This window comes from Pteropus medius, unplaced genomic scaffold (genome assembly GCF_902729225.1).
Source record: "Pteropus medius unplaced genomic scaffold, Ma_sr-lr_union100, whole genome shotgun sequence".
NCBI classification, from domain to species: domain Eukaryota; kingdom Metazoa; phylum Chordata; class Mammalia; order Chiroptera; family Pteropodidae; genus Pteropus; species Pteropus medius.
Window position 1 is genome coordinate 17,008,193 of NW_024354500.1, and position 23,485 is coordinate 17,031,677.

At 40.3% G+C, this 23,485-nt stretch overlaps 1 protein-coding gene across 1 annotated transcript in view; it reads left to right on the forward strand.

Moving 5' to 3' along the window:
- IMPG1 (interphotoreceptor matrix proteoglycan 1) overlaps positions 1–23,485 on the forward strand; it is a 108,415-nt gene that overhangs the window by 79,728 nt on the left and 5,202 nt on the right. Inside the window, exons 12-14 of the mRNA XM_039853233.1 lie at positions 392–920; positions 3,267–3,486; positions 21,124–21,316. Of these exons, the coding sequence (XP_039709167.1) occupies positions 392–920; positions 3,267–3,486; positions 21,124–21,316 (942 nt within the window). The remainder of the gene's footprint in view (positions 1–391; positions 921–3,266; positions 3,487–21,123; positions 21,317–23,485) is intronic.

The following is a 23,485-nucleotide window of genomic DNA, read 5'->3' on the forward strand; positions in this document are numbered from 1 at the left end:
TGGGATCCAAAGCTGTTCCAATGCCATCTGTGGTTTGGCACCCTTGGTAACCTTGTCAGCTTTTACCACCTGGTTCCTAGATGTGCTGTGTCTGGCTGGGCAATAATTCCAGAAATTCTAGGTAATTCGTAATCTTTTAGTTTCATACATCCAGAATTTTTTGGTCTGAATAAAATGGGTACAGGATCCACCTTCCGACTGCCCAGGTTTGCACACAGGTCTGTCTGGCAGATTTCTTGTTATTTTTTTTTTAAATGTGACATTAAAATAATCAATGTAAATGTCATTTTTTTTAAAAGTTAAGCTTAACTTTGTTTTTTTCTTTCTTTCTTTTCTTTGGGGGAATGCTCGGACATAATGAATTGGTCTCAGGAACTTTCTCCATGGACAGTTCTTTGTCTCCACCTGCTATAGCCTCTACCTCCCTGTCAGAAACTCTACCATTTTTTACTGCATCGAGCATCATCTCTCTGACTGATCAAAGTGCCACAGACATAATGTCCACTGACCAGACAGTACTAATCCCAGGACTCACCATCCCCACCAATGATTATTCTGCCATCAGCCAATCAGCTCTGGAAATTTCACGTTTGCCTACATCTTCAGAAGACCACAGGTTAAGTACAGGCAGCGAAGATATAGTCAGAGACTTAGATGGACTGGATCTAGCTAACATTCCTTCCTCCTCTGAGGTACCAGGATTCAGTGGATATGTTTCCACCCCAGACAGTTTCTTGGAGAATATCACTCCTGTCCCAGCTTTACAGTATATCACAACTGGCTCTACGACCATCGCTGCCAAGGGCCGAGAGCTCGTGGTGTTCTTTAGTCTGCGTGTCGCTAACGTGCCCTTCTCCAATGACCTCTTCAACAAGAGCTCTCTGGAGTACCAAGCTCTGGAGCAACGATTCACACAGCTGGTGAGTGGGCACTGCTTACAATTCTCTGTGTGTCTCTTCTTTTTTTGTTGTTACTTTATGACTTCCTTGAGCAATGCATATTGGAAGAGACAAACCCCTGAGATAGCTATTGCTAAAGGCATTCAGCTGGAGCGTTGAGGTGGATTCAGATCCAATAGGCAACCGAGTTCCGTGGTGGACACACAAAGCAGACACTGCCACCCAGCCTCATGGAAACAAACTTATCCTTAAGATCTTTTTATTATAATTCGCCCTAATTTTGTTTTCCTACTAAAAATACACAGCCAACAAAGTACTGAACTTGGGATTTAAAAGCAAAAACTTTTCCTAAGTTATAATGTCTTAAGCTGTTTTTCAGCCATCTAATGAAAGGGCTCAGATGAGGTCGAGCACAGATGAGATCGAGAGTTCAGATGTAAAGACTCTTTTTTCAGTTCCCCTTAAGTTCTTATAAAACTAAAAAAATGACTAAACGGTTTATCATCCCTGATCCTTAACAAAGAAAGTGAGATTATCATGATGGCAAATATCTTTCACTATAAAACAGCTCCAAAACTCACATGTTTGTTTTGTTTCTACATGTACAATAAGAAATGCATATATAATAAGAAATGCTGAACCATGTGAGTTGAAAAAATATTTATAAGCTTCATATATATGTTAAATCATTATGCAAATTAAGACCACATAAAAACTAATCTTCAAGTGAACTTTTAAAGAAAGACTGTGCAATCTAATCTCCACACCACCCACAATGAGGTGAGTAGATACCTGGGACGATCTCAGGGAACAGAGTCCCAGTGTACCTAGCCCAGGTATATTAGGGTACATGCTAAGCTGCCATAATGAAAAGAATTCAGTAACTTAAATGAGATACAACTTTATTTCTCTTTTACTAGATAGATGGGACAGCTCTGCTCTAAAATGTCATCCAGGGACCCATATTCCTTCTATCTTATAACTCTGCCAACCCCAAGGGTGTTTCCTCATTCACACAGTCACATCTGGGTCACTGGTAGACCCTTGTTTCCACTCATGAGAAGAGGAAAGAGAGAGCGTCCAGAGCAAGCAATATCCTATGCAAATGATACCAAAGTGGCCTGCATCTCTTCCACTCATAGTCCACTGGGGGCTCAGCCCAAAACTACACAATAGAAAGTGAACATTTGTTCTAATAAGAGAATGGATTTGGGAGAAGGGAGCAGCTATTTGTCTGCACAGTAGATAAAGACAGGGTCCAAAGCAATGCTAAGGCACAAACAACAAGCCCAGTCAAAGTAATTAGGAGAAATCAGGAGAATAGATTGAAAAAAGAAGTTCCATACTTCATATAAAATTTCATTTTATTTTCAGAATAACCTTAGTGGTGGGGTACCAGAACATGGGTCAGGGTCAGAGTCAAAATGCTGGTAGGGTAAAGGCAAAGACAAAGAAAAAGCAGGTCTGGGCCAAGCCTGAGAGATTGAAGCTTGCATCTGTGTGCTCCCTGGGCTCATAGGTGTCCATTCATGAATGAGGGGCTCACTTTCAAGGCCAGGAATGAGACAGACATTGCTGAGTTTTAAACATTTTGAAAAGTGATCTCAAAAATGGCTATGGCTCAAAAGAAGCAGGTGTGGGGACCTGAAGCGCAAAGCCTTGGGGCGTGCTTTTGAGATCATTAAATTATAGTCTGGAAAACATCCTTCCTGAACCACTTTGTCTTCTCCCTCACAGTTCAGACAAGGGCACTGAGGTACAACACAGTAGTTAAGGCGCTCGATGAAGGTCACACAGGTAGTTAGAGACAGTTCCAGGACTGACTGCCAGTTCCCTGCTCTTTCCAGTGGACTGCATGTGTGTCAAATGTGAAACCCATCCTGCACAAACAGACAAGCTGATGTTTAAGCTGTTATTTACTTCAATAGATCATTTCAAATTGGTTGCTTCCAAATAGAAATTTGCACAGGCGTAGGTCAGTCTGCTCCTGGGCTCAGTTTGGAACATGTTTTTATTTACTTGACTTGGATTAAAAAACCTAACATTTCTGCTTTGCCAATAGCATTGGCCTGGATTTTTTAAATCCTCTTCTCTCACAATTCATCATGAAGGAAACCACTGCCCATTCATCTCAATACACAGATAGAAAGGTAGAAATATGGGACATAATCACGGCAAATTATTAAGTAGTGGTGTTCTGGTCTTTCATTAAATCCAAACACATAAAAAATAAATAAATAAAAAGGAACCGAAATTTATGCCTCGGATAATGAAAAATGAATATAAGTGGAATATAAATGGAATGTAAAAAAGTAGCAGCTGAGCACTTAGAACACAGTTAAAAGTAAACCATCTTTTATTTTGCAGCTGGTTCCATATCTACAGTCCAATCTTACAGGATTCAAGCAACTCGAAATACTTAACTTCAGAAATGGGAGTGTGATCGTGAATAGCAAAATGAGATTTGCTAAGTCAGTACCATACAACCTCACCAAGGCTGTGCACGGGGTCTTAGAGGATTTTCGTTCTGCTGCAGCCCAGCAACTCGATCTGGAAATAGACAGCTACTCTCTCAACATTGAACCAGGTAAAAGAGTTCAAGTCAGAAATATGCCAGAGTTTGGGTTTTTTTTTTTTATTTGTTTGTTGGTTTCTTTGTTGGTTTAAGCTTGCAGCTCAACTTGAGGTCACAAAAAATCAAATTAAAATCAAGCTTGATAAAATAACCTTTTGGAAGCTATGAATTGCTTTATTCAAAAGATAGGGTCCTAAGGCATGTAGGTTAAAGTTTTCCTATACCACAAAGCAAAGAACAAACACAGCTCTTGCTTCACAATCTGAGAGCTTTAATTTCTCCTCAGAGCAAAACTTTTGTCTTGCTTAAGAGTTTTTTTTTTTTTTAAATATAGTTCACAGCCAAAAACTCATTTACATTCTGCTCCAAGTCAGAAGCAACTTCTCAGTGAACTGCAACAACCTAGGTTTTTTCTCCCTAAGAAACCTGCCAGTCATAGTTAACTACCAAAATCACCTCTTCATAACACAATTCAGGATGAAACTGAGACGGCATCCCGAGAAAAGGAAAAAAATCATTAGACCAAAATTCAAACTTGGAAAAAAGCCACTTCACCATCACCAAAGAAAAAGAAAATAATGTCTCTTCCCATTTGTGTATCCTAGGTCAGCTCCCACGTGCAAATTAAAACAAATAAGAGTTAGTTTAGATGTGACAAAAATTGTTAAAAGATGTGGGGGCTCAGCCCAAAACTACACAATAGAAAGTGAACATTTGTTCTAATAATAAAGCATACTATATGTACCGTTGTAACCTGCTGGGCCCATATTGGAAACTGTTTTCATCGCTAGTTTTAAATTTCTGTTTTCTAACCAATTGAAGGGGGGCAGTTTGTTTGTTTGTTTGTTTGTTTGTTTGTTTGTTTGTTTTATTCCCTGGAATTCAAGGGGCCATGTCTCCAAATCCACTGCCAATGCAACCTTCTAGTCAGATTGAAAGCAAAGTTTCCCAGCTGGCTATGAATTAGTGAAGTGAATCTTTAACATCCTCTCTGGTTTTCTGTGGACTAATAATGAAGGCAGAGGGAAAGAAAGGCCTTGGGCAAAATCCAAACAAAAAGGCTCAGTTGGGAGACACTTTTCTTTGACAGAGCAGAACTTTTAGAAACTTGAAGAAAATTGCCTCCTACCTTGTAAACAGAATCATTAAAATGACAGAGTGTCCTTAGGCACTAAGCCTAGGAGTATTTACCTCTGAACTAGGCCGGCTGGCTGAGTAAGCCCTCTGGCTCCTCTAAGGAATAAAAGACTTCCTAAATGCTAGTAAAATACCTACCTCTTCCCTAGAAAACTTCCTTAGAACTGGGAAGAAACCAGTTAGGATCAGGAGACCAATTTCTTCATCCAAGTGAGAACAGTAACAGCGGCAAGTACAGGGAGAACTTGGAAAGCATAAGGGAGGTAAGGACCCAATGCCTCCCTTCCTGACTCCCTTAGGGAGCTGAGTTTACTTAGAGACCCATCCAACAACTCGAGATGGTAAATGTAAGGAGCCAAGTTGAAGCAGGGGAGAACTTGAATGTACTGCTGTGGGGACAGGCTTCTCAAGTTAGGTGCGACTCAAGTAGTGCCTTAGAAAGAGTAGTGTATTGTCAGGGATGTCTAAGGGACTTTGGTGATGTGGAAATAAAGCACAGAAGAGCGTTGACCTTGGAGAGCCATAGCACTGCATGGGAGTCTTGTGTGCTAACTGTAGCACTCCATTTCCACAACTGGAAGATGGAGATAGTAACAGGTGTGAGGATTAAGTAAAATAATAGAGTCGTCCTTCAGTATCTACAGAGTATTGGTTCCAGGACCACCCCCTATCCGTGGATGGCAAAATCCAAAGATGCTCAAGTCTTTTATATTAAATGGCTGGTGTAGATGTCGCCTTGCATATCCTCCTGCATACTTTAAATCACCTCTACAATTCTTGTAATACCTAATATAATGTAAATGCTATAAAATTGTTACCATACTGTATTATTTATGGAATAATGACAAGAAAAGTAAAGTCTGTGAATGTTCAGTACAGACACAACCATCGCAAGCCTAACTTCATAGTACATGTCAGCAACAATGTAACTTTTCTTTTCAATATTTTCAATCCAAGTTTCTTTGAATCCGCAGATGAGGAACCACAGATATGAAGGGACTGTATTTATGACACTTAACATAACACTCAACACATTGAAGTTAACTCATAAATGTTTAGTTAATATTGCAACATTGTCACCATTAAATTGACTAATGATTTGTGACCTGCATAGGGTACCGGAGAGAACAATAAAAAGTACTATGACAAGGTATTTGTGTGGAGGTTGAAACTGAAATTATATTTACTCATTTCTCATAAGAGAGCAGCTATGTAGCTTTCCTCTAAGAAGCCAGTAGCAGTAGAAATGGGACAGTGCTAACATCAGCTCCAGTCCCTGTTGGAGCCAAATTTATGCTGAGCTACCAAAGAAATACCCCCAGGTTTCCTAGCATACTGTGGGGTAACATGCCCAACCCATCTTTTAATGGTGGAACAATAGGGGAAAGCCAGAATGTGCTGGACAACCTGTGAAATTATCTTACTCCATTTCTTACCAGATACTTGGAGAGTGAGAAAATCTGAATTCTTAATACATTGAAAATTTATAGAAGAATGAATAAATGAATAGGAGACGTCTGCCAAGAAATGACTGTAGTGAGCCAGCTAGGATATGAAAAATGCCTAAATCAAAGGGTTTGAGGACAAAATTAGAAAGCCAAATATGGATTTTATAAAAGTTAAAAATAAAAGAAAAACAATGAACATTATCAATTTCTCTATAAAAATCAAAATAGGGAAATCCAATATCCAAAAGGGTTCCTATTTAGAGTGAGAAGCCACTGTGCCAACTTGCCCCCAAAAGTGTTTCTTCCAATCAAGGGTTGGGGAGCAGGCAGCTGGGTATAATAGACAAGCAGGGAAGGACAGGCAAGGAGTACAAGGGCTTCCTAACTCACTAGGGATCCTGGTTTAGTTATTGCACCAAAGGTAAAGGGTAGATTCACCCACTTGTAACCAGCAAGTGCTTGATGGTTCAGCCTTGACCATTTTCTACATGCTTAATACAAAACAATAAATGGTGATCTAGAATGATCTAGAACCTTATAACACATTAATGTATAAAAGTCAGTCCCTGCCCAAAGGATCTTGCAATGTAGCCAACGAGGGACACCTTAGAGTGATGCTGGGATCAAAGCTATGCCTTATTCATTCAAAAAAAACTTTGTAATAAGCACTTTCTGATATGCCACACTTAGTTGCAAATTCTTGTGAGTCTGAGAATCACTAAGGAGTGATCCTGAAATAAAAAAAGCTCTGAGTTGTCCCTTAAATTCCATTTTGTTGAGACCTAGTGCCTAAACAGATGAAAGGATGTAGGGATAGAGATTAGTTGAGAGAATTCTACTCCCTCCTGCCTGGTCTCAGGCCGTGAGACGGCCTGTGGTGGTTGGTGGTGGCAAGGGCTGAGCAGCCTGCTGTAGCTACAAATAACCAGTACTGTTGAAGAAATAATTATTCAATACCATTTACTAAAGCCAGGAAGGAAGACTTCATTCAAGGGGGACAGTCTTGAAGGCTGTAGGGACAACTGCAGTGGGATCTTGGGGTGGGGAGAGAGAGTGGTCTCAACTCTGAAGACAGATAGCATGGGCAAGTGGGAACCTACAGACAAGCAGTAAGGGGCAGGGGGGCGGGGGTGGCAGTGGATGGAAACATCGGAGGTGGTTTTAGGTGGTTAAGCTGGCCTAAAAGGATTCTTGTTGAAGGCGGGACAGCGTGATCAGACATCAGCCCGCGGGGGTGAGTGGAGGATGAGGAACCTGATCAGATGTCAAGAGTGATCAGATATGGAGCATAGGGGCGTTCTAACTAAACCAACTTGGCAAGATTCTTGCTAACAGTGGACAATGAAGAGACAACACGGAAGTTCAAAGGTAGAGGCTGAGTTGAAAATTTCAGTGAAGCCTGAGTAGAGTTTAGTCAAGGAAAGAATCTTTGTTGGCACCAGAGTTGGAGAGGCAGGACACCAGCCACGTAGGGGTCGGTCACAGAAATACGAGCTAACATTGGAGGTGGTAGCTGCTGAGGAGACGGAGGTGGCCACCCAAGAGCAAGTTGTGGTGAGGGACCCACTCAGACACAGACTCACAAACACCCTCCACCTCCATTCTCACAGCTCCTCCTCTCTGCTCCAGACCAGGCGGAGACAGCCCCCAAACCCAAAACACTCACAGCCATTGCTTCTGAATAGAGCTAATTAATTTCCTACTTCTATGAATCTGCATATCCTATAAAACATCTTAAATCTGAAATTAAAAAATTCAGATCTAAAAAAAACTATACAGTTATAGTAAAGTGTTTCTAACATCAGTTCTCCTGCACAATTTTAGTTTGGGGAAATAAGCATAAATTTGATATTTTGATTATAGGAGAAATGGGTGTCTACATGTTAAAATAAATTAAAAGAAAATATACAGGTAATTTTCAATAGCTTTTTTCTTTAAAAAAATCTTGACTATGGCAGCTATTTTGCTCCTAGTTTTTTAGTATGACTAAACGATCCAGATATTCTCCTTTTGGCAGTATACTTGAGTGTAAGCTGTCATGGTGACTGACAGTCGAACTGATTAAAATGTCCTCCAGTACAACTAACCAGTGCAACCAACTTATCTGCTGCCTCTCAGGTCCCTGGACCCAGAATAAAGATAATTACTTCAAGTTACTGGAGAACAAAGACTCAAATTCCAATTTACATACCCCCTGGCTCTATTCCTGGCATGGTCTTTTCTAGCATCTAAGGCTTGGGCTGATGCACTGCAGTGGCCGTCCTCCAGCATGTAGTAAGATAACTCCATGGGGTCCTGATAATCAAAACCCCAGATAATACCAGAAGGTCATTTTCACAAATATAAGAAACCTCCTTGATTCAGGTTTGATCTTGCCAGTATTTGCTTAAACTCATTGGCATTAGTCCAATCTGTTGAGAAAACTCTCCTTGAAAGAGAATTAAAGGAGAAATCTTTAGAGAGGAAAGGAACAGCTGCTGGTAATACTGTATGTTAGGAATAAATACCTAGCTTTGTCAATGAGAGAGGATCTCAAGAATCTATCCTTGGAAAATGGAGAAAGCATCCTATAACTTTAAACTTTTCCCATCCAAGATGGCCACATATAGCAAAACTCAGTTACTGGGTGTCTTATCCTTTGGGCCTCTCCTTTACACCTTCTTGGGAGAAAAAAGAAATTAGAAGTAGGGCTACCTTACACTAGAGAGTCTCTCATCTCATGTCCAACATTCCCTGAGCCTGGGAGCTGCTGTCTCTAACCACCCTTTCCTCCTCAACCATTATCAAAGAATAATCTTCAAAATGTGGAAAACATAATTGGCATACAAACAGAAAGTGAGCATATGTCACAGTTTTATTCGACTAATTGATAAGAGAATTGTTAAAATGATAATCATGGTTTAAAGAGAATATGGAAACAAATTTTATACAGCCAAAGAACAAAGGAGAATGATGAAATAAGATTAAGCTAAATAAAAACAGGAAATACAATCATTGTATCTTATTCATTTTCTATAACTTCTAATTTTATAGAGTTATAAAATGCCATAATCAATGGTAAATGATAGGTCAAACAAAGTTATTGCCTCCTAGGGCTCAGCAAATTGTTTCTTAAAAAGAGCCTGATAGTAAATACTTTTGGCTCTGTGAGCCGAATGATAAAATCCAAGATATTATAAAGTTGCTTAAATAAAAATTTAAAAACCTAAAAACCATACTTAGCTTGCCTCTGGAAAAAGTTGGCTAGCTGGACTGGCCCACAGGCAATCCCTGTTTATTAACTATTATTGCTCTAGGGCAACATTGAAAGTCACATGGTCAGCTTTTCTCCTTATTTCCAAATGTCAGGTGATTTTTTTTAAACCATAGAAGATTTTCCAGCCTCTAACTCCCACAGGTCCTTATCTTTGCTATCATAGAAAAGTTAGACAAGTAAATAATAATGCCATTATGATTCAGATCTTTGTTCATTCTTGCACTCAGTAAGCACTTAGGGATTATTTGCCACCAGTAAGGCACTATTATAGGCACCAGGATCCAAAGGTGATTCAAGCCCATTCTACCCTCAAAGAGAAATAGATACATATATAAAAAACTGTAGTAGAGTCTGCTAAATACAATCATCAGGATATGACCAGAAATGCTACAAAGCACAGAGGAGAAAGCAGTAAATTCTGCAGAGGCAAAGTGATGTCATGGCAGGCTTCCCAGGCAGGTGGCAATATTGAGTGTATAATACCTTGGTGTATGATGGTGGTGGGCCCTGGCAGAAAAGGGTGGGAGGAGCTATTCAACAAAGGGCAGGAGGCTGATGCAGACATTTCTGGGAGTGATACCAGGAGGGAATGAAGGGAGCTCAGCCTGGAAGGAATGGAAAGCCATGCTGAGCCAGCTCATTTAAAGCCAGAGTTTGGTTCCACGCTTCCTGTTAAAGAAAAAAATTTTTTTTAATAAATAAATTAAGCCAGTTAGTCTAAGAGCCCTTGCCCAATCTATTTGCATCTACACAGGTGTCCTATTTTTCCTTTCTTTTTTCTTTTCTTTTCTTTTCTTAAACAACTTATGGTCCTTTAAAGTTCAACTTTAATAAAATTATGTAATACTCAAAATGTCCTCAAACTTAATACTAAACAGTCCTTAAAGTATTCTCAAGAGTGTAAAATTACAACATAGTTTATGATTCACAAAATACTGCAAATTTGAAAAATACTTAGTAAAAATATATAAATAGTTATAGAGTACTATTTAGATTAATTCATTTTTAAACACTTAACTTCAAAAATAAAACAAGAATTAATAAACTATATAAATAACATAAAAATCCTTCAAAAGATGTATTGGGGCATATCAGTTTTAAGGAAATGAACATTTGGCGAATTGACCTCTGGCCTATGAAGTGGGTCAAGACCAGGGAAGAGGCTAGTGCTGAAAGTACACAGTTCAAGTATACAAGCCCTAAGAACAGGTTAAAAAAAAAAAAAAAAAAGGCCCAGGGCAATGTGTAGAGTGGGAGGAAAAGAGAACTGGGAATGGAACTCTGAGAAATTCCAACACTAAATGCTGAAATAGAAGAACTGTCAGTGAAGGGAGCCAGGAGAAGATGATGTTGCAGAAGCCAGGAAAAGAGAAGCACAGGGGAGACAAGACAGGTCAGCAATTTCAGCAGCTGTGAGTGATCAGTAGATTAGGACATTTAAGTTGACAGTTCAGAGGTCATTAGAACTCTTTGCAAAAGCAATCTAGCAGAGTGGCAAGAGACCAGGCCAGATTTCAGTGGGGTTGGAATGAAGTAGAAAATGAGAAAGTCACCATGCCCTGTCCACCTCCTGCCTTACAGCTTGGAAGAAGGCTCCTACTCTCCAGAGGCTGGAAGACGGGGGACGCTTTTTCCTAGATGGTTACATTTCAAAGGAATGGCTCCCGGGGCCTGGAGTAAGACAGTCCAGAGTTGTAACACTGTTGAAAAGCTTTAAAGAGATTTACGTCCCAAAAAGGGCACGGAATGATTTTATAATTACAAGATTTCTAAACTAACTGCTTTAAGTAAAGGGAAGTTAGGGGGCTAGAGTCAGGAAGAAGCCTGAGTAAAGCTTAGCCATGCTGAGGGGAACTGTAAGATGGTCTTGGTCAGAGGGTTTAGCATTTCTTTTCTATGCTCTAGTTTTATTATATGTACAGGCAATGCTCAGACAGACCAGTTATTAAGTTCCACTTGCAAAATTTGAAACAAAAGCCAATGAAGTCTTTATCGTGTCTTTTCTTTTGGGCGAATGTCAAGGAGGGAGGAAAAGTAGTTTGTGGGAGTAATGCTGGAAGAGGGAAATAGTATTCCATTACTACTTCTGGACTATAGAGAAGAGAAAAATTGAAAATTATCATGAGATTTCTAAGTGAGGATCATTCCACATTTAGATCAGTATCTGAATTCCAGGATGTGTCCTCTAAATGAGGGTCAGCAATTGGTTAGGCCAAATAATATCCACAGAGGTACAGAGATGTAAGAAGCGACACAGTGTTATTACTACATGTGGTTGGCTATTCACCTTTTGAAAACTCCCTGAATAAATGAATCTGCGAGATAAAAAAAATATAAACCAATGTTAAAACTATCTGTTATTTAGCAACTGAAATACCTAATAAATCACGGCTCACTCAGTATTCTGCCAACATCCCTGGCAACTAGAGTAGTTCTTGCTTTAGGCTGCGATGAAAATTCTTCAGAAGCATGGAGGGCTTTTATTCCAGTTTGCTGTGCAGGTTGAAGATTTCAAATATGCAAAACTACTTATTCTAACTTATTCTCTCCCTGAATTCCTAAGAAGCCACCTCAAAAAAGGGCAGACTTCAAGACTGGTAAATGATAAATATTGAAATTAATTACAGTATAACATCTAGGATGCTGCCAGTCAGAACGGGAATCAACAATCATTTTCTCTGGAAAGTTACATAATTTATAAGACCTCCATTTAGTCACCAGCTCTGAAAAGGTACTAGATGTCACTCATCACAATAATGACAATAAAAACAGTAATACCTACTAGTAATTGACACTATTTTCAATCTTAATAAATAACTACACAAAGCAGGTATTAGTACCTCCCACCACCACCACCATTACACAGTTGGAGAAACTGTTTCAGAGAAGTGTGAGTAACTTACTGGCCACATAGTAACCAAGTGCTATAGCCGGAATTCAACAGCAGTGTTTTGTGCTTTCTTCAACTCTACCTACTACCTCTTCATAAAAGAGTGTTATCAGCCCTCCTACTGGGTATACTAAGGCTGTGTAATCTATTGAGAAAAAATGAGTACCGTTGGCTCTGCTAGGAGTGTCCCTTCCCAGATGGGGCAGTCACAGGAATTCTCCTTCCAGGAGACTCCCTTTCCTTTACCACCTTCACACACCCCCCCCCCCAACCCCCCCCACCCCCCAGCCAATCTCCTATGTCTCTGGCCCTATCTCCTCCGTTACACTGCTGCTACCCTGTGCCTCCTGGGCCATCACTAGAGATCTTCCGTTATTACCTGTTTCCATTAGAGAACCCCGGTACCGATTGCACTGCCAGATATCTCGTTGCCATTCTCCAGAATTTCAACCTATGCCCTCATCTCACACCTGAACCAACTTATGGAGCTTTCTTAAGATGCTATTGGAGCCCTTCATCCAACCCCTTATCACAAATGCCTCCACATAAGCTGAGGCCGCAGCCCAGCTGCAGAGCCACCTCCCACAGCCCCTTCTATTGGAGTTCTCACTCTACCTGCTGATCCTGGGACACTCAGGCCCTAACACTAATGTACCCCAAACGACTCAGTTTATTTTATTTTTTTATTTACTTATTTTTTTATTTTTATCATGGTGACATTGGTTAATGAAATCCAGTAAGTTTCAGGTATACGATTCAATAGTGAGGCACATATATATTGCATTGTGTGTTCACCACCAAAAACCTCAGTTTAGCAGATAAAAATAATGACTGAGAGTGGAGTAAATTCTTCCACCTCCCATCCAGGGCAAGATGTGTATGTTATTCATACACCCACTCATGTAAGAAAGAGTTACTGAGAGCCTACTATAAGAAGTTTGTGGTGGTGGTTCTCGAGAATGAAACTGAAATGAAACCCAAAGTATTATACACTGCATGCCCATTTAAACGAGAAAGAACTCCCATTAATAATTTACTCAGTTCCACGAATGTGTATCAAGTTCCAACCACATACATGGTGCTGGGCCGCGCGCTATTTATCACAAAATAATTATTCTCACTCTAATCCTACCCTTCAGCAATAAGCTATATGCAAAACATTTTGGCAAATAATAAAGTGTCATAAAATAATGAAACACTAACTTAAATGTAGATTTATTATAAAATTCTAATTGCTGTATTGCATCAACAGTTCTAGAGATATGTGCCAGCATGTCCAGCTAATGCTCCTGCCCTTTGTTGTGGTACAAGACCTAGAATGAGCTGGAGGAACATGAGTGATCACCTGGTTTAAATATCGCATTTTATAGAAGGGAAAAAATGAGACCTAAAGATGCTAACCTACATTCCCAAGGCCACCGACCGTTGATGGGAACCAGTCCTTCACACACAGGGTGCTTTCCTGGAGGCTTCAGCATTGTCAGCAGGGATGAGCTGGTTCACTCTCTCTGCAGGTGCAGCCAATTCCCAGAATGTTCTCAGGATTTGGGAAAATAAGCCCAACGGGCCTCTGTGAAAGATGACGTCCCTGCCTTACATCTTGGATGAACCCTCAGTAGACTATATTTATTCAAATTACTAATTGCCAACCCCCAAAGCACTGTATTAAAGTGCTATCAATGCCTTGGGAAGGGAACAGACCCAGTGCTGCTTTAGGATTTTCTGGGCTCTAGGCCCTTTTGCTTTCATTATATTAACTAATACAAAATTAAAAATTACATCGTATGACTGCATTGGTATAGAGGTGAATATAATCCAGTTTGGATTATATATTTTTTTCTCCTGATTTTAAAGAATTTAAAACCTGTTGGTGAACTCTTAAAAGTATGGTGGGCTAAGGCCACAAGTCTTGTGCCCTGCAAATTACTATTGATTGAGTTGTGCAGGTTTGGCATTCTCTGATGCCCCAGGCAAAGTACTAACCCCTCCTCTCCTCCCCTCCAACAAAATCGGCACGAAAAGCCTTGGTTATGAGTGGGGGAGTCAAGGGCGAGGCAGCACCGCAGCTGTCGGACCCCCACTCCGCAGTGTGCAGCAGCGCAAGTGGCAGGGTTTACCCACGCCGACTCTTGGGAAATCTGCTCGTTCCATTCTGGCGTGAGGCTTGGTCACTCGGGGCGCCTCGGCCCTAGGGGCGGCGGGTCCGCCGGCCTCGGAACTCCAGAGCCCTTATAGCGCCGCCTTTTTGAAAATGAGAAAACATGTTCCAGGAGTTTCCACCACATTCCCCCAACCAGCCAGGCTCAATCTGCGCGGTAATCACGCAGTGATAATGGCTCTATCAGCGATCCCCTGGAGCTGCTTGTGCCACCGCGCTAATTCCTTCCAGACTCCACTTCTCTTCAGAAAGGCGCACCGCACAGTGGTTTTTAAGGAGACAGAACTCAGTTGGGGCTTTTAAATTTCATCCCCTGATGAAATTCCTACTTCTTTTGCTATTGAGCGCCATCTAGTGAACACTAGGTTTCATCGCTTTGAAATGAAGGGGGAAAAAAAAAGTCTGCAAAGTCCCAATAGGCCCTCAGCATTGGCCTGCCCAGGTGACGCCTGAGTTTCAGGCAAACTGAGCTGAAACCGGCTTTAGGTCTGGACCCAATCAAAGGAGATACTTCACTTCCTGGGCAACGCAAGTGCTGAGACAGCACGAGAGAAGGGATGATGAGATAATAAATACTGACAAAGAAACGAAAAAGAAAAGAACAGAAAAAGCAATCAATACAAAGCCCCAAGGTTGTAGGGCCAGTGAAGAGGTGGGAGCGGGCAGGGGCATAATGAACTGAAGTTGGTGAAATGCCGACCGGAGACCCCTGGAGACTTGGAAGACAGGGAGAACTTATTTTCAGGCCTGACAAGCCTAAGGGCACTTAAGACCAGAAACAAGAGATTCGGAAAAGGCAGTTTTAGACCATCAGCGACCTATGATCTCCGAGAATTTCATGCAGCCCTACCGCCCCCAAGCGAGGGTCCTGGGCTCCGCTCAGGAAAGAATTCGAGAGTGAGCCAGAGTTAGTGACAAAGAAAAGTTTATTTAAGGAAGAATAACACTCCTTAGACAGAGTGTGTTTTCTTCTCATAGTCAGAGAATGAGACCCCAAGTGTTAGAGGAATTGGGTTTATATCTGTTTTTCAGTTTCTATGAAAAATTACTGATTATAGGGAGTAAAGAATGGAATGGATGGTTGCGTTTAATTTCTGCAAGGTATAGCTTAAAGTCTTTGTTTTCCTGTTTTCCTTTCACGGTGTGGGTAAATAGTTGTTAATCTCTGCGGGAAACTTCCTTTGTTCTGTATGTTCCCCGTGGTTTGTCCATATGGCTGATCAACCAGGTTCTGAGTCTAATAGCACATGGCAGGTTTGGAATTCTACTTGGTTTCATATTTAGTCAATCTGTGTAGTCCTCATACCTCTTTCGTAAATTTATAAACTTCTTGATGACCAGGACCATAATCCTTTTAATTCTAACTGTAAAATGCCTCAAAATGTTCTCTGCAGGCCAAGGACATTCATTTGAATGCTTTTTGATCACTGATGGACAGCTGAGAAATATACATCCTTCCTCAGTCAGCCAATTGGGAATGCTGTTTGGAATGCATACGAAAGCCGTTATATAAGCAAATCCAGGGAAGAAACTGATACAGAAAATGTACTTACGCTGGAAATCTAAGAATGATACAAATATTTCCAAGTCCCATGTGACAGCTCACTTACTTCAAGCCATGTTCATTGATGTCACATTTGAAAAACAGAAACAAATGTGGTGCTCCTATAGGGTCAGATTACACCTTCTGCAAGGAAACATTCTGCTTCATGAAGGTGTGGTGGCAGACAATGGTTTTGAGCTTTTGTTTATTTGGGAGAGCCTTTCTTTAATTCAAAGAAAAGCACTGGCGGAAGTCTGATGTGTAAACTGACGAGAGTGGAGATGCTGGCAGTGGGTGGCAGAGCCTCCCACTCATTGTTCCTCATCCCCTATTACCCTTTGGAACCTTATATTTGAAAACCACTAGAATGATGTCAAAAGACGAACATCGTAAACGGACATGCAGATGTCAATCTTGGGTCATACTGACTAGCTACTATGGGCTTTAATTTTCTCATCTGTGAAAGTGAGGTCAGCGATATCTATCTTAGAAGATTGTTGTGAATATTAATGAAGACTTGTTTAAAATGTCCAGCACACTATGAAGCACAAATGGCCTTCAATAAATGTGAGCTCCCTGTTTATATAGTGGTACCCCCTTATCCGCCTTTTTTTCTTTCTGAGGTTTCAGTTACTACGGTCAACCGAGGTCCAAACATATTAAATGGAAAATTCCAGAAATAAAAAAATTTATAAGTTTTAATTGCACACCTTTCTGAGTAGCGTGATGAAATCTCAAGCCATTCCACTCCATTCCTCCTGGGATATGAATCATCCCTTGTCCAGTGTATCCCTGCCCGTTAGTCACTTAGTAGCCATATCAATTGTCATATTGGTTATCAGAGAGAGAGGAAGAGAAAGATACCACATTCGCATAACTTTTATTATAGTATATTATTATAATTGTTCTATTTTATTACTAGTTATTGCTGTTAATCTCTTACTGTCTAATTTGTACATTAAACTTTATCATAAGTATGTATGTGTAGGAAAAAACATAGTATACATAAGGTTCAGTACTATTCGTGGTTTCAGGCATCCACTGGGGGGGTCTGGGAACATCTTGCCCTCAGATAAAGGTGGGGGGTGGGGCGGGGACTGCTATATAAATAATTGTCCCTGTGCTCCTGGTGAAATTCCTGGTGAAATTCCTGGTGAAACTCCTGGTGAAGGTTTGAGATCATGATCCCTGGGGCCACATCGAGAAAAAAAGCCTGAAAGGGAATGACATTAATGCTCTGACTACAGCCAGAGTCCACACGGGAAGCTAAGGACTAAACCAGGACCCTTGGATGCCAGAATAGACTTGGACTTTTCCCACCACCTGCAAAGGAGCAGCTACTGACACCATTGGACTCACTCAGGCCAATGCCCTGGCTGCCTCTCTGGAGAGACTGTCAAATTTGCTCTGCAGAGGAGCTAACCAAATGGGTTAAGGACAAAAAATTAAGTGATTTTGCCACCATAAAAATGATCTATTTAACGAGAATATAAGCAAATCCAGGAAGCTAAGGCAATTATAGACCAATTAATCTAGAAGCAATCATGAGGACTTCATCTTCTCAAATCTGCACACCACTTTGATATGATTTGAAAACATTTTTCTAGAAAGTGGCATCTAGCTGTTCTCTTCCTAATTGACTGTTGATCTCAAGTTTCATTGTCCTTCCTCTTTCCAAGCTACAGACCATATTCAGAACAGAGCATCTTAGGTTGTTGCTACATAATGTTTACATTATTGATATTCACCAAATCAAGAGCAAGGAGTGGGAGGTTCGGACTAGTTTGCTTTGTGCAAATTTCTAGGGCTGTGTTAAGGAAGAGGCAAATCATTGAATGGCCTACACAAATAGTCGTATGACCCATCATTCTAAGGAGAAATGTCTTTGGGATATGACAAAGAAAGAAGATGATAACAACATAGGGAAAGCTTTCTTAAGAAATTTCTACTAAACTTTCATTCATCGTAAAGTCACTCTCTTCTCTTCCATGGTGCTTCCTCCCCAGGGTTAGCTCACATCCAGTTCCCAGTCTTTGTCAAAAGTCCAAAGTTGTAGGTGGCCCTCAAAGAATGATATGTAAGTAGGGAGGGTTATCAACATACCTAGGGAAAATATTTCTTAAGGTGTAAGATTGGAAGCAGCATGAGTTGCTTCACAAATAGTTGTAAATGTGGTCTTTTCTGTTATGATTCCAATTAACTGCAATGACCTTTATAGGCCATGGGCCAAGGGCTCCCCTTTAGGGATCTTTCCTTCTCTGCAACTTCTCACACAGTCCACAAGGGGTGGGGTGGGAGTTAGAAGACTTGAGCACAAATGGTCATTATATTGGCAACACTCAACTTCACTGAGTCTCAGCTTCCTTATCTGCAAAGCAAGCAAATTAGTCAAGAAGGTCTCTAAAATATCTTCTAGCTCTAAAATTTTATCTAAAATATAAAGTTAAAATCAAAAGCCATTTGTGGGTCTGAAAGTCTTGGTGCTACAGATTTTGAAGGACCGAGTTGATATCTGTTGAGTGAATGAATGTTGTCTGAATTTCCAGGAAGGGTACACAGCAAACAAAAACTAAACTCGGTGATTTGAAATCTCCTACTTCTTATCTGTAGGTGGGTCTTGAATAAATAACATGAGAAAAACAAGTAACCGATAAACTAGGTGCATTTGTTCTTCAAATCCACCAGATTCAGGGCCTCAAAATTTGGACAAAGTCATTTTTCCAACGTTGCCTTATTGTTTTCTGTTCAGCTTCACTGGCACGTAGACCGTGCCTGGCTGTGCTGAAAAAAAATCATGGTGAAACAGTAACCTCTTTGTAACTGGAAACTTATTTGGTTATCACACATTTCCTATTACTTTTCAAGTGGGCAGAATTCATGCATTCAGTCAGCTTCTCCACTGCAGAGGGAGGGAAATGGAGCCTCTGACTGTTGTTCCCCCTTGGCTTCTGTTCTGAGACTAAAGTCCTAAACATAAAGTTGCTGACGTCTGTTATTTATTAAACCAGGCCCTGGGCGTGAATCACCTGAGCTACCGGGGTAAATCTGTGTTATTTTTCAAACAGTGCAAGGATCCTGTAACGTGGCCAACTTTAGTAACTGTGAGGCAGGGAAAGCCAGTTCCCATTAGCAGGCCCGCTTGTCCATAAGGGCCCCTCAACCTGCAGAGAAATACAACTTCACATAGACTTTTAACAGGTCTAGCCTGCTGGGGAAACCCAGTAATATACTTTCAAAGGCCTGCTCCTGCCCACTGGTCTCTCTCCTCCCTAGCTCTCACTTCTTCCACCAAAAGGAGGTGCTGGATGAGGACAGTGAACATAGCCCCTCTTTGAAATTCTTACCTCATAAGGTGTCTCCCAATGACCTGTTCACAATTTCCATGGTTGGTGATTTGGCAAAGCAGTTGACTCCGTTCTCTGATCGAAGATTCACAATATTACCTTATTAATGACCCTAGGAGGTTTAAACAACAGGGGGTAAGGTTAAAGGGAGTGGGAGAAAGAGAGCAAGGGAGAGAGAGAAACCTATTGTATTCATTTCGCCCTGCATTAAAACAAACAAACAAAAAAACTTATTTAGCCACCGAACTTCTTTTTAGTATAAAACTTATTAAGTCTTGCTGAGAGTTCTGCAAATGTTCCTATTTGGGAAATACCAAATGATCACAGAAATTATCCTAATTCTGAAAATTCTATTTTCATATGTTCTAAAGCACAATTCTGACTGTATCCCTCCCTCACCCCAAAATCCCCTCTGGTTCCCCGCTGCCTTTAAAGACCAAATTCCTTAGCATGGCATTCAAGACCTACCAGAGTCTGGCCTTAACTTACCTTTCCAGTCCGAGTTCCCTTCCTGCTATTTAGGAGTCTCTGCCCCTCCAAACCGGGCTTCCCCTGCTCCGTCTTCACATGTCTGTCGATTTCCCATCTCTGTGCCTCTGTTCATCCTACTGGATCCAGCTGGGACATCTTTTTCAGTCTTTGCACATACAAATGCAACACACTTTAAATACTCAGTTCAAATAATCTCTTCCATGGTGATCTCTAACTTATATTTAGAGCTCGTATTTAGGGCTCTTATTCTAGACAAGGTACCGGGCTTCTTGTATAGAAGCATTCTGTACCTTCCCCTATGCTCCTTGGAAAAATGGCTTTATACAGGGTTACCTGTCCCCTGGTTCCTTCCACATAATAGGTGCTTTTGAAAGAATAATCTGAAGGATAAATAGCTGATGTGATTCGCCAGCCAACACTTCCAGGACAGAAAGAACAATGGTCTCAGGATGAGAGGCCTGTTCTGATTCTGCCATCAGCATGTGGGGACTCAGGCCATTGACTTCTCTGCCTGAGAGCTCAGCGTGCTCAGCTTTATAAAGACAGAGAAAGGCTGGCAGAGCCTCAGGCCTTCCAGAGCTAAATATTCTGAGATTCTCTTGATTTATAATCCACTTTACGAGGCATTTGAGACAGTCTTACAGAATTAAGAATAGAGTAAAAGAGAACAATTAATGACCAAAAAAAAAAAAAAAAATCCAGACTACAGGTCTATTTGAATTTTAATACAGGAAAAACAATCCAAAAGAACGAATCTCTAACATTAGGGCCTTAAGGCTCGGGAAGGGACTAAGAGAAAGATATTTTTTAAATCAGAAAATTATCCCGAGTTCTCAAAACTGTCTACATAAATGGCTATTGCTTTATGGGGCACACCTGATCTTAAATATATATATTTACATCTCATCTCTGCAGAAAATACTTACATTAAAAAATACCTAACAACTGAAAAATCTTATTTCTCTAAAGCAGTGATTATCAAAATGTGCTTTCCAGATTAGATGCATTAGCATCACTTACGACCTTCCTTAGAAACACAGATTCTCAGTCTCCATCCCAACTCTCTTGCCTCAGAAACTCTGAGGATGAAACCAGGAATCCTTGTTTTAACAAGGCTTTTAGATGATGCTGATATACAACAAAGTTAGTGCAGAATTATATTTTAAGCTAAATATATTTAATATCACCTGTGTCTATAAATTCATTTTTCAAAGATACAAAAATGTGTGGTTCTCTTTTCAGTCTAGTCTATTATCACTACTGTACAACCCTCTCCAAAATGAGGTGATAGCAAATATATTTGGTCTCTTACCTTTGACTTCTGTCAGTTCCACTGCTCAAGCATTCATGCATTCATTAAAATCTGTCCCATCTCTTACAGCTGATCAAGCAGATCCCTGCAAATTCTTGGCCTGCGGTGAATTTGCCCAGTGTGTAAAGAATGAGTGGACCGAGGAAGCAGAGTGTCGTTGCAGACCGGAGTACGAGAGCCAGGGGCACCTGGACCACCAGGACCTGGGCCTCTGTGCTCCTGGAGAGGGATGTGAGGTCCAGGGAAATGGAGCCCTGTGCAGGTAGGTTGAGCATACTAAGTTTAGAGACCCAAGAGTTTGTTACTTGGAATTCTGAGAAACCTCTCTTTAGAATGAATTCTTACGGTCCTTTGATGATCAAACCCATGATGATCAAACTTTAGTGAGCATCAGACTCTTCCTGGAGGAGGACTTGTTGAAACGCACATGGCTGGGCTCTGCTAGGCTCTGTTTCTGATTCAATAGGTCTGGGGAGGGCACAGGTAAGGCTGATGCTGCTGGTCCAACGACAGCTCTTGGAGACCATTGCTCTAAATCTTTCTACAATATTTCCTTAAGACCAATAAGGGAAGAAAAAACAGCCTGTGTCAGCTTTAAGACTTTAAGACAGAATACCACATGGTCTACTACCTTAACTGTGTGTGTGTGTGTGTGCGCGTGTGTGTAATACTCATTTTTTTTTCCATTTACAAACATGATAGCTTTCATCATAAGAAAACTAGAAAACAGAAAATTATGAGAATTAAAACAAAAGTCATGTGTAATTCACCACATTAACTGCTATTATCTTTTGGTGTACATGTTTATGTAGAATGTTCATATAGAATTTTCTAAAGCAAAGTGGCATCAGCCTGGCTTCTTATTTTGTAGTCAGCTTTTTGACATTCCCCCCATATCACTAAATATTTTCTGTAGCATCATATTTGATGATTACATAGTAGCCCATTCTATAGATGTGCTATGATATGTTGAATCAACCCTTTATTTCCAACAGAAAGGTTAAGAGAAGCTCTTTGGAAGAAGGAGGAGAAGGCGAGGTTTAACTGGCCTTCTGTTCATGACCCAGACTTTCGGGGGCAGGTGGCCTTACAAACAAACAGTGAATACAAAGGTTCCTAATTCTTCTACAAGTCTTGTGACACCCCAATGAAATCCACACTGTAGACTTTTCCCTCACAAGGCTTCCGTGTGAGCCTGTCCCGCCTTCACCAGTCCTGAGCTTCCAGTCATACCTGAACATCTCCTCGGTATTGATTACTTCAGACCTGTGTCTTTATTAGAGAATCCCATTTTGTATTGTATATTAGTGTCCTCTTATTCATTCTAGTGACCACAGTCCCTAATTGCCCATCAGGGGGACTTGTGGTGATCTGCTTCCACACTTAATCAATAAGAAACAAGAGACATTTAACCTTTTTCTGGATGAAACATACCCAGTTCCTTTGAAGTATCAATGCTTTAAAGATAATTATCCAATAGTGGTTAAGAAGCAATATTCTGGAGTCAGACAAAGTGTGATTAAAATTTTGGCTTAGCAGTTTACTGATCAAATGACCTTGGAGAAATTCCTTAACTTCTCTAAACCTCAATTTCTTCATTGTATAATGAAACTAATAAAACCCACCTGCTGGGTTGCTGCAAGGAGTATATAAAATTACGTTTATAAAGTATTTTTATGAAGAACATAAAGTACAGAGTATCCCTTCAGGTAAGTGAGAATTATGATGATGCTATTGACTTTTTCCAAGTTAATCCCAATTAAAATCCCAACAAGACTCTTTAGGAATTTGATACCCCGGTTCTAAAGCTCCTCTAGAAATAAAAATGTTGAAATGCAATGATAGGAAGTTGCTCTGTAAGATAGCAGTACATACGATAAAAATATTTATAACACTAAGATAGACACAGAGATAGATCAACAGAACAAATATAAGCCCTAAATAAAATCTTACATATTAGGGAGTTTATTTTAACAAGCATTTCAAATCAGTAAGGAAAGTATGGACTGGTCAATATGGTTAGAGTGCAATTGGCCTTCCATTTAGAAAAAAATAAAAGTTTCTTACTATAGACAAATCAATTCTATATCAAAAATTCAAACTTAAAATCAAAACCATGAAAGTATGAGAAAAAATATTTTAAAAAATATTTTTATAATCTTGGGCTGAATAAAACCTTCCTTAATTAAGACACCAATCCCAGAAGACAGTAAGGAGAGAACTTCTATAAAGGAAAAAGCACCATAAATAAAATTAACACAAATGACAAGGTAGAAGAAAAATATTTATGAACTATCTTATATCTTAAAGGATAAACATCATAATAATGAGTTTCTACACATCTATAAGATAAACATCCTAATACTAAAATGAGCAAAGAAAATACAGAGGTGCAATTCAGAGAAGAAATCCAAATGACCAATAAAACATA